The sequence below is a fragment of the Tenebrio molitor genome, chromosome 3 (genome assembly GCF_963966145.1).
Source record: "Tenebrio molitor chromosome 3, icTenMoli1.1, whole genome shotgun sequence".
NCBI classification, from domain to species: Eukaryota; Metazoa; Arthropoda; class Insecta; order Coleoptera; family Tenebrionidae; genus Tenebrio; species Tenebrio molitor.
Window position 1 is genome coordinate 15278759 of NC_091048.1, and position 14283 is coordinate 15293041.

Sequence of the window (14283 nt, forward strand, 5' to 3'; positions counted from 1 at the left end):
AGTCATGCGATATGAAAGGGAATTTTTGGCACAGTTATTCTGCACAAATGTACAACGAAAGTCAAAAAATAAGGTTTATCGCTGGAAAGCTCGCTTTCTCTCTGCTTGCAGGTCGGCTTATCTTTCAATATACTCCTTGTCATGATCAAGTTCACTACAGTTAACCGATAATTTAAGGCGAAGTTACAATGAAAGTTGAACCAATTAAGTAGCCAATTATGAATCAGTGAACAATTAAAATTGAACTGAAGAAAGTACTGCCTACCTAAGGACACCATTTCACTTTCCTTAATTATTAGTTTATAACATTGGGCGAGGACAGAAAATTACACAATCAAATCAATCTTTTATTTGCATCAGTTTATAAACTTAATGTTTAATTGGTCTTCAGTAAATTTTTAATATCTGTTAGTCTCGATTTGATCTCTGGCTGATTGTCACCTGAAATATCAACCATTACTTGATCGACCATGTCGCGTAATTTGTTAAATTCTTCTTCGTGGTTCCTTTCCTTCAGTTTTTTACCCATGCAAAACACGACGTTTAGCGACTCTTTGCGAAGTTTCGTGTGCTTCGATATTCCCAAAGCATATTTGACTGCTAAAATTATGTTATCGACAATTTTTCCTAACCTCTTCTGGTCGCCTTCTTCCCACTCTTCATTTAATAAAATTAATTTGTCCACGTAATTATACAGCGCCGACACGACACTAACTTGTACGGACCGTGTTATACACGGTAAACATTTTACACAATGTTCTACAAACATTTCTCCGTATTTATCTTGCGTCACTTTACTCTTTTCGGGCCACGTCTTGCCCAAAGTTTCGTAAGCCGTTTCTTTCAATTTGATATTCTTTTCACGTTTCTTCGCAATTTCATCGGATGAAATATCTTCATCCTCTTCCTTAACCACATTCTCGTCAGTCAAAATTGACTGGATGATAGCGTAAACCTCATCAAACTTATCGACTTCCAGCGCCGATAAAATATTACCCAAAGACTCCAACGCGTCAATCTTATACCCGATTTCATCTTTACGGCTTTCTTTAATCACAGCCTCTATTATTAAATTAACATTGACACTTTGATCTTCTTTGAGTGAATCTCTGAAATGACTGTTTAAACGAAAATTAACGCTCGAATTAGCAACTTACTTGCAACTTGAACAAATACTAGCGAGAGCTTTTAACAATTTATCTTTTCCATTCCACGTTCGTCCAGATAACCCATTTAGTAAAATATTTATCAATGCATTTCGATGTTTGCCGTCCATCGTCGTACCTAATTTGCTTGCAACCGTTGAAACGGCACTCGCAGCCTTATTCGTTCGAGTTAGATATGAAATTAAACCAATCTTTTATTACTGACCTGAGCCTTCATAGTCCACGAAGGTGATTCCAGTGCAGTTTTCAGTATATCGCAGATAGCCTCAATATTCTGCCTGATTCCTGTTTCCGTGCCCGGACTGTGCTCCGACCAAATTTCAGTCCACACATCCAAAGTGTTTTCAGTTTCAGGCGTCTTTTCGCAATGCATTGCAAAGAAAACGAGCGGCAGAATCACTTCCGAGTGTGATTTTAGTACTTCTTGGTTGTGAATACCAATAGATTGGATAGTGTAAGCGCAAGCCGATCTTATAGAATCGTCTAAAATGTACGCAGAAAAAAGTAAATCGTGATTGAAATAATTTCAAATTCAAAATCCAAGTGAAAATATTAATCCATTAAATCAGAAAAAAATCATACAAGCATCAATAAAACTGAAATTAAGTTAAAAACAAACTTCGGCAAATACCTTCTCGCTCAAAATACCAATGTTGCAACTTAGCCAACAGCTTCTCTAAACTTGATTGTTTTGCAGTCGAGACTAGATGACCAATAGCGACCGCGTAATGTTTACGAATTGCTGCATTTCGATCTGTCAATCCGTTTACCAAAGCTGCCAATAGCTTTCCTAAAATTTACAATTAGCAACAGTCACAATACGACCATTACTGACTGAGACCTGTATACGGTTGCAAATCTTGTCCCAGTTGGACAACTAAAAGACTGACAAAATGCGTACAAGCAATCCTAGTGCCTAAACCGACAGAACCTTTCAACAAATCCACAACTTTAGGTACCAGTTCTTCCAAAATTGAAGCATCAGCATACTGCAAACTCTAAAACATTTCGATCAAGTTACTCTCGTAAAATCACCACAGAAGTACTTACTTTCGATACTGTCTCTGTCGTAAAGTGCGATTTTGCGAACGACGCCCTTGCACTATCTATAGCTTCTTGAGCTTGACTTTGAGCTCCTAGCATCGTACTTAAATAAGACAATTTGGTCGATTCTAGTTCACCAGTTGCTTGCAGAAGTGCTGGTATCAATTTTGCCAAGAAAGGTTTCAACTGTGCTCCCGCCGAACCTACCAATTCCGAAATTGTTTGCAAACTAATCAGACGAATCTCTGCGACCGGGTTGGTGATTCCAGTATTTAGTAACGGAGGCAAAATTGCCTCCACCATTTTCAGACCAGCTTTACCTTGACTAACGTCACAACCTCTGATGCATAACTGCAAAACATCTTCACAATTCCGATTCAAAACAAAGCAAATTCCGACTTTACTTTACTCAAAACTCTCGCTGTTTTCGTCGCCATAAGACGCGTAGCTTCGTGGTGGTCGTCCATTACTCTGAACAGTTTGCACCACAATTCATCCATAGAATTGACGCAATCGTGGATAGATCTGTTACCTGAACCTTTCAAGAAATCTTGTAACGCCACACAGCAGGACTGTCTGACTCTGTACTCATTTGAATTGATATTATCCAAGAGATCGGCGAGGATTTGATCATAATATTGATCCAACTAAAAATTGAAATGTACAAATCAGTATCATGCAATTAAAAAGTGAACCCTACATCGACAGACAAAATCGATAATTTTTTTTTTCTAGCATAGGACTCAAACTCAACACCTACCATTTTCTGAGGTTCTGTCACTAAAACTCTCCAAATGTTATGCATAGACGCTTGAATATTTGGAGTTGGGTCGAACTGGTATCTGTAGAGTTTTGGAATGATCAATGGAAGATGCGCTTTTAAATCTTCACCACAACGTTCGGCGATAGTTGAAAACCCAAAAGCGGCTCCTTTCTTGGAATTCCAAATAGCGTTATGGTTCGCCAAATGCATGAACTGATAAATGAGATCGGGTTTGTTTAAATCGGACGCGAGAGAACACAACTCCTTGTAAGTCGTCAAATTGCCACTTTAAAGAAGCAATTAAAAAAATATTTTCTTTTGTTTTTAAACACAATACCCAGTAGGTGCTTTACCCAATTGACCTTCTTCAAATAATTTGGTGTCTTCTGTGACTTGCGTAACTTGCCTCGTCCCAGAAGTCAGTTGTTTTACCAAAGCAGTCAACAACTCTTCAGATTTGTAAGTGTCGTACACAACACACAAACCTTTCGACGCAGCATCTTGGACGATATCTACAATTCCGCATTGAGTTGACTTTTATGAATGAATTTTATGTCAACCCACCGTTATTTTCACAAAGCAAGTCCATAAATGTGTTTTGTAACAACTGCAACTTATTGGTGAACGGTTCCCGCTCACCACATCCTTTCAAAATGGCTAACAACCAAATACATGCTGCCTGTTTCGAATGCGGATGTGTCTGGTTGGCCAATTTCAGCAACTCATCTAATAACCAACTCAAGTTGTCGTCCACCATTACCTCAGTCGTGTTAGGTACGTGGCTTTGGGGTAAAGTTGTCCAAGGATTCCGCGCTTCAGGAGACCAAATACTTTGACAGCACATTACAAGGGATTCTCCGATTGTAAAGTGCACTTCAACGTCTTTGGTTTCTTTCGCTGTATTGAGAAATCCTTGAATTATATCCCTGGCATGGGGGAATTTTTCGCCAACGCATAACAATCCTAAAGCTTTTGCAGCTTTTTCGCGGATTTTCGCCGAAAATTTAGAGTTATTCATGACATCCATTAGTCGATTGGCTACATCAATTTTCGTTATAATATCATTAGCAGGACGTTTAGCGTCGGGACTACCCATCTCTTTAGCTTTGCCATTGTCTAGAGGCAACGAACATGTCCTACCCAAGAGACCTATACTAACACAAGCGGCTCCCACCAATAACGGATTTTGATTTTTCAAGAAAGCTACCAAAGTACTGACTGCTTTTTTATGTAATTCTTGGCTTACGGAAGAATTACTCAACATTTTAAATTCCAGGCAAGTTCCGATACTTAAAATAGCGCCATGTTGGGTCTCTAAACTTTTACTGTCCACTTGTTTCAGTAAATAATTAATGGCGCTCTCAAACTCCTTTGCTTCCGTTGTTTTAAGTACTAGAGCGTACAGAGCCGAAGCGTATTCTCGAACTTCTTCTTTAGAAGAGTTTAATTGATCTCGTATCCAAAGCGTGTCTTTCGAAATAAAAGTATTTAACTGGGGTACACAACCGATGATCTCAACCATGCAACTAAGCGGTTCCATTGCTGCAATTATTTAAATTTTATTTCACACATTGCACAGTGCCCAATTGTTTCACAACTTACAAGGACTAGCCATTAATAACTGTCTAACCAACGAAGTGTACTGAAGAAGCGGATTACTCTCGATTTGTTTAGTGTCATCAAATAAATTTTGAAGGTAATCGGTAACAACTGGTGTATGTTCACATGGGTGACTTAAAATATCTCTAGTCAGAGGTATATCCAAATTTCTAATTAAACACAACCTCAAGTAGATGAGGATCTATAAAACATCAATTTTATTTAGAGTCCCATGCGCTTTTTGGACAGACCTCAACGTAAGTACGTAGACTGAATGGCAAAATGTGATTTCCTATGGTAAATCTTTTAGAAGTATCTCTAACGAGAATTTCGGACTCGCTAAACACGTAACTGACAATGTCGGGAAACACGGGAGTAACAATTTTATTCTTCTTTGATAAATCTATATCGTTTTTCCTCGAGGTACCATACAGCGCTTTAAAAGCTTCAGCAGATACGTCATCTTTGCTAAAAACCTCGTTTAATAAGCAACTGCCACTTAACGACAAATAAAATGACAAATTCAAGCACAATTCAATAGATTCGTCACTAAAATGGTCAACATTAATCAGACACTTACCTGTCCCCTGTTAATAAGAGCAACAAATATTTCGAAGGGACGTGTCCTGGAGGAAAGATGGTGGCCAAAGTTCTTACAGCAGCAAACCTAACCATGGACTCTTCAGAACCCATTCTAAATTTAATCAGTGCAAAAAGAATGTTTAACCGACCATCTTTGTCTGCCTCTTCCAAACAAGTGTCAAATTTATACGCCAAAATTAAATTAAGAAGGCCTTCCCTAATTTGTAACTTTAAATCGGGATTTGCAGACTCCAGATTTTTGAAGTAAGTTTCTAGAAGATTAATATCGTGGTAAACGATTTTTGGAAATCTTTGAGCCAGGGCTCCAATTAAAATGTATGCTTGTCCTTGATGCGTTTCTTCTCCTTCTGTAATCAGTTTTTGCATCCCAGAAAGCAAAACTGGCGCTACTTTACTCAATGGACCTTCATCAGCGCTATACAAACAAATTAATTTTTCATCACACATTTGCTACTCCTACTCACTATCTGACGAGGTTCATTGTAAAATTCAACGCCAAAGTCTTAAGTCTTGTGTTTGTATTAGTGCCATACAAGGAGTCAAAAATTAATTGTATTGATGCTGGAAAAGCAAATGCTTTTCCAGTGATTCGGCATAAATATGTTAAAAGTTTCAGACGTATCCTGGTACTAGCTGGTGATTTAATTTGATCTTCTTTTACATTTTTCGACTGGGTGCCTAAGAACATCATAAAAAGGGGCATTACAACTGCCACCGAACCCCAATCAACAGAGCTACAAATCACGTTTGAGCGATACAGATACAAAATTAATTCAAAGCTTACCCGACAACTTTTTTCAACTCCATATCTGCTAAATTTGCTACGCTGAACCGTGTATCAGATGCTGCTACCACAAGGTGGATTAAAATGTCCTCATCTTTAAACACTCCATGCGCCAAAAATCGTACTATTCCCAATTTAATCTAAAATTATTTTTTAGTTAATACCTTCATTTTTGTAACAAATGCAAATCTAAATTCATTTTTACCTCCTCCAGTTCTTCTGGTTTCATTGGATTATTAACAGTAATTCGTTTAAACGAATTTTGGCTCATACAAGGTGGTATGGGCAGGGTAACATTCAGATTTCTTTGTTGATCACTTTCAGGAGTTTGAGGTGATAAAGCTCTAAAAATTATGATTAACCCACAATACTTTTAATAATTAAATTAATTATTACCCATACGGTAATAACAACATATCAAGTAACATCTCTAATAAATGCTTTGTAATGTGGGGCTTCTCATTCAAACCATATAATGTAGATACTTTATCTGGTTCAGTCGGAACTTTTACTTTACCTAGTACTGGGATAACAAGTAATAAAATACTGTCCAAATGAGCAACAGGTTTGTTAATTAAAGCATTTAAAATAACTGGAACTAATTCAGCTTGTTTCTCAACTGTCAAACGAGGAAATCCCAACTTTATATAAATAATTGTAAAATTCTGTAAAATAAAAGGTAATTTATACAACTAAAGGCTAACTGATAATTATACAGTAACAAAAGATGTAGCAGCAGGATCTTGATATTGCATTAACAATGCCTCAACAGGTAGTTGAATTTGAGGTCGTGTTTTGACTCTTTTATTTACATGAATTAGCAATTCCATCACCTTAAAAATTCAAAAATTACTTTATATTTGATGAGTCATTTACACCTAATTACTTTCTTGCGCACACCTTCTTCTGGTGAAGCTAATTTTAACAAAACGGGTGTTAGAAATTTAGCAAGAAGGTTCTGGAGTTGGTCATCGGTTTCAGCCAGTCCTAGCCGCAAAAAAACTCGCTCCAAGAGCACTGAAAAGTTGATGACAAAAATTTTATGATCAATGTCTCCACATAGAGTACATATACTTAAATATTTTATCAAAAGTTGTTCGCCTACATGTTCGTGGCACATAATAAATTGTTTATTAAAAATAACTCACTTAATTCATTTGCAGTGTCCGCCATAGCCATGTTTATTTATTCTTCGCCTGTCAAATGTGTTACCAATTTTTGGTTATTAACGATTAGGGTTAAGTTACTATCTTTGCTAAATTTTAACTGTTTAGTGTTTATGTTGGTAGTATCGGTTGGGCTAACCAGAACCACTGAAAATGTAAATCATTTAAAATAACTTGTAGAGTGGTTGTGTTATATTTCGGATTTATAATTTTTGAAACGTAAATATTTAAATAGTTTCTTTAATTAATGTATTCCTTATATTTCAATTTTGTACGTCTAAAAAATGTGTGACGTAATTTCAGCCACAGCAGACAACACAAGAACTACAAATTCACCCGATTTCACGGAGCCATGACAGAAAATTCCCGCGTTTGACACTGACGCTGTAAAATAAGTTTTCGCGTAATCCATGGGTTGATATATATTTTTTAAGTCTTATATACATCTACAACAGTTATTTTATGATAAACCAAACACTTGAAAAAATGGAAAGTGACACTTTTGATGCCATCAAGATGTTTACCGGCAACGGGGACAAATTTTTACAGGTTTGTTTGTAAATGATTTTGCAATAGCCAAATAACAAATAACATGTTTTGCGTCCAGTTGAAGACTGCGATGGAAAGTATTAACGATAATCCATCCAAAGAAATATGTATCGACTTTGTTTTAACAAAAATAATCCCAACTGTATTTGATAAAAATGTTGACAACATAGTTAGAGACCAAGCAATGGACATTGGTTTTTGCTTCCTGAAACATGTTAATGTTTCCATTTTACATACCAAAGACCAAGAGAGTATATTTATCTCAATTGAAGAAACGTAAGTAGTAAATAATCATTTATTTACAGAAGTAATTTTGTTTTTAAAGGTATGCAAAAATCATTGGTGAATTACGGGATGCAGGTTATGGAAATTGGGACAAACTGTGGATTTTTTTAGTTCAGTTGTGTGGTGAAAAGCTTCATATGAAAATGAGTCTTGCTAATAAACTTTTAAGGGTGGTTGAAGTAGCTTTTCGTAATTCAACATCAATTGAACAGCGATTAAAGGCATATGATTGTTGGACTGAATTAATAAACAACAGCAGTTTGAACATGGAACATATGTGCAGTGCAAAACAAATCAAACTTTTAGTAACGCCAATGAAGGCGAAATTTTCTAGAATGCCGGTAGTTATATTGAAACGTTGTGATACTTTTGTGTATTTGTTAGAAAAGTTAGGAGACAAAGCAACTTTATGTTTGAAAGAGTTTTTAGAGTTTTGTTTTGGGCCATTTGAAGAAAAGAATGATGAGAAGATGAAGCAAGGCCGCAGTGTTCCTGAAGTTTGCAATAAGAGCACAAAAGTTTTAATGGAAATTATAGGTAATTAATTATAAAAAATTAAGGAGTTCAGTAATTGGTTTTTTTTTAGGTCATTCTCATGATGAATCAGAAAGTTGTATAAAAAATGATGACATTAAGTTATATAAACCTTTGATTAATGAAGAAAACTTTCCAAATTTTGCAGAAATTTTAATTAATTCTGTAATAGAATGTTGCATTTTACTTTCTGAATGGAATCATGATTTTTATAGTAACAACACTGTAAGGCTTATTCTTTTACAACTATTAATTTGTTTACATTTTTCTATTTGCAGATTGTAAAGTGTCTGTGGAAGTCTATTCTAAAGTTAGTTAATTGTAGTACTGATGAGGTTCAGAAGAAGTGCTGTATGCAAATAAATACATTGCTGCAGAAATTATTAGAGGTAACAAAAAAGTGGTTTATTTTCAAACATTTAAGCAAATGCCATTTAAAATAATAAAATTAAATTCTTGTTTTTTGTTGATTGGCAAATGTGACATGGCTGATAAATTTTCTCAACTTTTTTGTTGTTTTTTTCTTTAGAATCACTTTATTTAAATACCATAACTAAGACTCCTTATCAGAAGTGCATGCATATTATTAATTTTCAGAAATCAGAGCGTAAGCAGTTCCACTTACTATTGGGCAATGTTCTCAACTTACTAATACAGGATGAAAAGATCCAAAATTTTAAGGAAATTCTTTTCAATATAGGCATGGATTTATTATGCCACGTTCCTAAAGAATCTTGGTATACACAAAAGATTATTTAATTATTTTTAATATATTGCTGAATAATTTTAGGCCTTTGTCAATGAAAAAACTTTTAAGTTTTCTGAGTTCATGTTTTGAGGCTGACAATTCTTCAAATTTTGATAAAATTGCTTCAAATTATTTCAAACGTGATACAAACGTTGAAAATTCCAATGAATTGAGTGAAATTTGGTTAAAATGTGAACTTACAGTAACTCCTGCTCATATATATTATATAGTTTGGCCAGTTCATCATCTCCAAAATTTTAAAGACATCAAAGTATGGTAGTGAAAGAATAATCAATAATAAATATAATATTACCTAATTTACAGCGTCTCAACTCAAAATGGACTCAACTTTATAAAGGGGAAGGCAAAGCTGAAATCATGAAGGTTATCATTTTGCAAGAAATGGAAAAATTGTTTTTAGAAAATCCTTTGCTAAGTTCTAATGTAGTGTCGTTTCTACAACTGATTTCAGCAACAGAAACTAACTCCAGTAAAGATTTCGGTACTATGCCTTTACTGTTGATGTTTTCCTTTCTATTATTACTTCTACCACCTTTAATTTCACTTTAATCGTTAATTGTTGTATTTGTTTTAGTTGCAAAATTTATGAAAGTAATTGAGCTGGTACTCACTCTGCCCAACCTGTCTGAGAGTAATGTAAAAAAATTAAGCACTATTGTTTTAAAATACTGCAACCTAAATCAGTATTTTTATAAGACTGAAAACAACGATGAAGCCATAGATAAATTATGCGTTTGTCTAGAACATCTTGTTGCAAATCATAAGGCAAAAAATACCTTTTTTTATAAATTCATTATGCTGATCATATACTTTTTAGGATTACACAATTTTGGCAGAACTCGCTTTTCATCTAAGGGACGGCCAACCTAACATTTTATTAAAATTTTCTAAACGTTTAATGTCATTTTTAGAAACATTGATGTTGAATGAAGACAATTCCGTCGCTAATACTACTAGAAAATTGATCGAATTGCTGGAAACCAAAGAAAAAGAACTGAGGTCGGGTTCAGCCTCGACTCGATCTTTACGAATAATTAACATGACTAATACACCAAGATTGATTAACACTCGACGCTCTAGTAAAGAGGTTCATAAGTCTTCACCATTGACTTCAGAAAGAAACAAATTAATTTCGTCTCCACATGAAAGCAATCGAACAGTAGAGAGTAAGAAAAAGAATAGTATTTTAATGAATGATGATAAGTCATCTGACTATGTAAAAATTGACTCTGAAATTAAAATTAATGTGGACAATCTTAAAGAACATCAAAAAGAAATGTTTAAGAAGAGAAGAGACGATATTCCCGCTCTGTATGAAGACCTAACTCAAAGTCAAAGCCAAGATATTTTTAAAAGTCTCGGCAAAGTCACCATCAATAGGACTAATGAAGATCTTTCTACACCAGAACAACTCAATAATGAAACAAACGAAGATCTTTCTCCACCAAAGAAGAAAAAACGAAGTGATTATAATCACAGTGAATATGTTAAGAAGAATGTTATAATAGATCAAGCAATTGAAAATGCCGATAAAGATTCGAATACAGATAGTGAAGCACAAATTTCGAGTACTGTAGAAGGTTTGATACAATTCTTGGAAGATGTAGCACCAGACTTGAGCAGTAAACAATTTGAAAACAAAAGTGTAGAACAAGAATCGGTAAATGGAAGTGTTCAGTTAGACTCTAAAGTGGTAGTTGTAGAACCAAATGTGCCACCTCAAGAAACTAAAGATCAGAATATTTCTCCAAAATTGAAGAACAAATCGGAAAAATCAGTTCGTAGAAGTAAGAGGCTTGGATTAATAGAGATAGAGGAAACATTTGTACAGAATAATTCAGGAAGAGCAGTTGAAAATTGTCAGGAAATTAAGGTTAAAAATAACGTATCAGAATCGAAAACAAAAGAAGAGCCATTGAAAGCATCAGTTTATAAGAATAAGAAAGGCTCTACACAACAAGAGAAAGTTTTGAACGAAACAGAAAAACAACCATTAGAAAAATCAACAGAAAAGATCAAAATAAATCGAGAAAATGAAAATCTGATCCCACAAAATTTTGAAGATGGCCAAAAGAGCCAAGAAAATGAAGATAAAACTAATGACAGTAATTGGATCGACATCGATGAAAATGAATCAACCGTTTCATTGCGTAAAAGTAAAAGACAAGTTCATAGAAAATATCCCAACGAATATGTTATGCCAGTGCAAAGGAAAACTAAATCTGGAGTTAATGTGAAAAAAAGTCAGAGAAAACAACACTATAGTTCAGAGAAAATTGAAAAGAAACAATTTGAACTAAAGCATAAGAATGACGTTGAAGAAGAAAGCAAGGAAAACAGTACATTAGATGATAAAACTTTAAAAGATTCTATACCAGAATTAAAGAAAAAACACAAACGGCACGAAACACAAGATAAAACTACTAGGCATCATAGAAATTCAGATGAATCTAAGGAAGACTCATTAACTAAAATTGATGTAAAAGTAGAAGATAAAGCAGAAATTGAACTGTCACCAAAACTAAAACAAGAAAATATGGAAAAAGATACTGCGAGTACAATGCAAATCGAATGGAGTGAACCAGTTTTGCAGGATGGAAATCAAAACAAGGTCATTTCCTTACCTGTACACCAAACAAAAGTACATAAAAAATTAAGAGAGTTGAAGGTAATATCAACGAAAAACAGCCGGGGTAAACCTGCGAAAGGTAAGAAACCTGCAAATGTTTTAATAAATCCCGTTGTGAAAGTTGAAAACATATTATCCAAAGAAGCATCACCTAAAAAACCAATTGACATTTACGAATTCAAAAATGAAGATGAGACGTTGCCAGTGGAACAAACAAAAAAAACTTTAAAAAAGAAGAAAAGTAACACGTGCTTGAATACGAGGGATTACATCTCCAAACGTCGAAAGAAATCAAAAAAAGAAATAAAAGAAGTAACAACGTTACCATTGAATGTAACTGCTGACTCTTTTAGTTCTCTTCCGTTGAGTGAGAGTCAGTCTTTACGAGTTGTACCGGCACCTGAAGGTGATGACAATATTCTTATACAGATCACACGCAGTCCCCCCCGTCATCAAACAGAAGTCGACGAGAACAAAAAGAGTCCAGAAGAAAATGATACGGTCAGTGATGAAAAAACTGTATCGCCGAAAAGAAAGTCTAGACGCAAACAATCACCCAACTCTGAAGATGTAATAGAGAGCTCACAGATCACCCCCGATAATGATACAAACAAACGAAAAGTTTCTTCGCCCAGAAACTCGCGATCTTTCAAACAGACCAGGATCGATGAAGTCATCAAACCTTTATTAGATGTGACTCCGAATTCCAGCAAACGAAAAGTACTTGATCTGCCGGAAACAGAGACGATGAGTATAAATGTTGTTCCAAAACCTTCTAAAGAAAAAAATGAAGTGATTGTATTTACACAAAACAGAGCATCTCGCAAACTTTCTTTAACCGAACCGATCACTGAAAAAATTGAGTTGAGCAAACGCACGAAACGTAGCCACTCGTTGGATAAATTTGACTTCATAACGGATACTTGTCCCAAAAGCAGTAACCCTGAAATAACCGATACCACACAGAATAGCGATATGTTAGCCGACACGCTAACGTGTGAAGCAGTAGTAACCGGTTTGGAGAAACCGAACGATGTTAGTCATGTTACAGAGAGCCCTGTCAAGAATGCAGTGAAGGAAGAAACCAAGGAAGATTTACCTGGATCACCAATCACGTGTGATACTCCAGATCGTACAAAAGAACTTTTAAACAACACATTAGATATTTCGCCTATTAACACAGGGGGACAGGGAGAAGTAACCACTCCGAGACAACCCACTAATGAAATGAAAAATGTAAGAGTGGCAAGGCTGCTGCAAATGGTCAATTCAAGCATTCAAGTCAGTAACTCGGGTGGCAAGTGGTTCGGTAACAAACATCCATCTCCCAGTACTAGTAAAGTGCGTAAGATGCGAATTAGAAAGGAGGAGAATCTGGACATCTTGACCTTCTCGAGAGAAGTTCCCAGCCCATTGACACTTCCCGCCAGCGGTATATTAAAAAGGAAATTGAGTCATGTGGATGAAGGGACAACGCCACCTCCCAAGGTTAGTGTGCATTAATTTTACATGACACTATGTATTACCTACTTTAAGGTTTGTCGGTAAATACAAGATTAGATAAGAATGAATAAGTTAATCTTCTTAACATATTTTAAAACGCTAAATTTATATCCGACGTACGAATTCCTTGTTCTCTTAGAACTAAAGAATTCCATACATATTTCGATGGAAAATAAAGTACTGCAGTTGTAGTGAAAACCATTACAGCACCTTGCAGAGGGGTGGGGAAGGCACTTCAATAGTAAAGCTAGTGTGACACGATACTAAATTTCACAGAAAATTCTGATCGAGGGTCTCTCTCATTTTCTAACAAATTTTCTACAAAATTTAGCATCGTGTCAAACAGCCTTAACGAAATACAGGTCGACCAGAACAGCTTGGCGGGTAACGCAGTGGCCTGAAATCCCTCCCACTAGCGGAGCGCATTTGTCTGTTGGGTCTGGAAGTGTACAAACGGGTGAAAATCAGCGCTTCAAGCTTCAAGTGAACAGCATGTCCGGGCTGTTTTGAGCAGATTTGCTTCATTGAGTGTACCGTACCTACAACCATAGCCATATCCTTGTCTTACAGAGACTCGCGCGTTTCCTCCTGTACGCATCTCATCCGCCAAGCTATTCTGGTCAAGCTGTAGGCGAAGCAAGTCGGAATTTCTGTAGCAGACATACGGAGCTATTGCTTAGCTGCAAAGAGTTTACAAAGCATTCTAAAGTAGAATTCGTTGATCCAAATTTATGACAATTGGATTTGTATGTTTTAGTCTGGTATCCAGATTTGATATTTACACGTGACGTGATTTTTTGAGTTTTTAAATATTTTTAATGATAGCTTCGTAACTTCAATTATATTTATCTCCAAATACATCTTACATCTGTTATAATTCTCCGTATTT

General features: G+C 35.5%; 2 protein-coding genes across 3 annotated transcripts in view; one reads left to right on the forward strand and one right to left on the reverse strand.

Annotated features, from left to right (window-relative positions):
• Positions 1 to 334: 334 nt before the first annotated feature.
• LOC138125989 (proteasome adapter and scaffold protein ECM29) lies at positions 335 to 7266 on the reverse strand. The gene is made up of 20 exons (XM_069041611.1): positions 7108 to 7266; positions 6846 to 6976; positions 6676 to 6792; positions 6356 to 6624; positions 6165 to 6303; positions 5960 to 6099; positions 5640 to 5909; positions 5153 to 5590; positions 4824 to 5040; positions 4576 to 4774; positions 3538 to 4515; positions 3311 to 3485; positions 2971 to 3259; positions 2615 to 2857; positions 2217 to 2561; positions 2008 to 2164; positions 1798 to 1956; positions 1372 to 1649; positions 1158 to 1321; positions 335 to 1109 (listed from the first exon to the last, which is right to left on the reverse strand). Exons 1-20 carry the CDS (start codon positions 7136 to 7138, stop codon positions 377 to 379), a joined length of 5472 nt encoding a protein of 1823 aa, XP_068897712.1. The 5' UTR covers positions 7139 to 7266; the 3' UTR covers positions 335 to 376.
• LOC138125987 (putative autophagy-related protein 11) overlaps positions 7210 to 14283 on the forward strand; it is a 30720-nt gene continuing 23646 nt past the window's right edge. Inside the window, exons 1-11 of one of the 2 annotated variants that reach the window (XM_069041607.1) lie at positions 7210 to 7344; positions 7429 to 7674; positions 7733 to 7950; positions 8000 to 8496; positions 8546 to 8718; positions 8772 to 8882; positions 9091 to 9230; positions 9284 to 9512; positions 9566 to 9743; positions 9837 to 10027; positions 10080 to 13379. In XM_069041607.1, the coding sequence (XP_068897708.1) occupies positions 7588 to 7674; positions 7733 to 7950; positions 8000 to 8496; positions 8546 to 8718; positions 8772 to 8882; positions 9091 to 9230; positions 9284 to 9512; positions 9566 to 9743; positions 9837 to 10027; positions 10080 to 13379 (5124 nt within the window). In that variant the 5' untranslated portion in view covers positions 7210 to 7344; positions 7429 to 7587. The remainder of the gene's footprint in view (positions 7345 to 7428; positions 7675 to 7732; positions 7951 to 7999; positions 8497 to 8545; positions 8719 to 8771; positions 8883 to 9090; positions 9231 to 9283; positions 9513 to 9565; positions 9744 to 9836; positions 10028 to 10079; positions 13380 to 14283) is intronic. The other variant, XM_069041608.1, reaches the window with a different exon arrangement.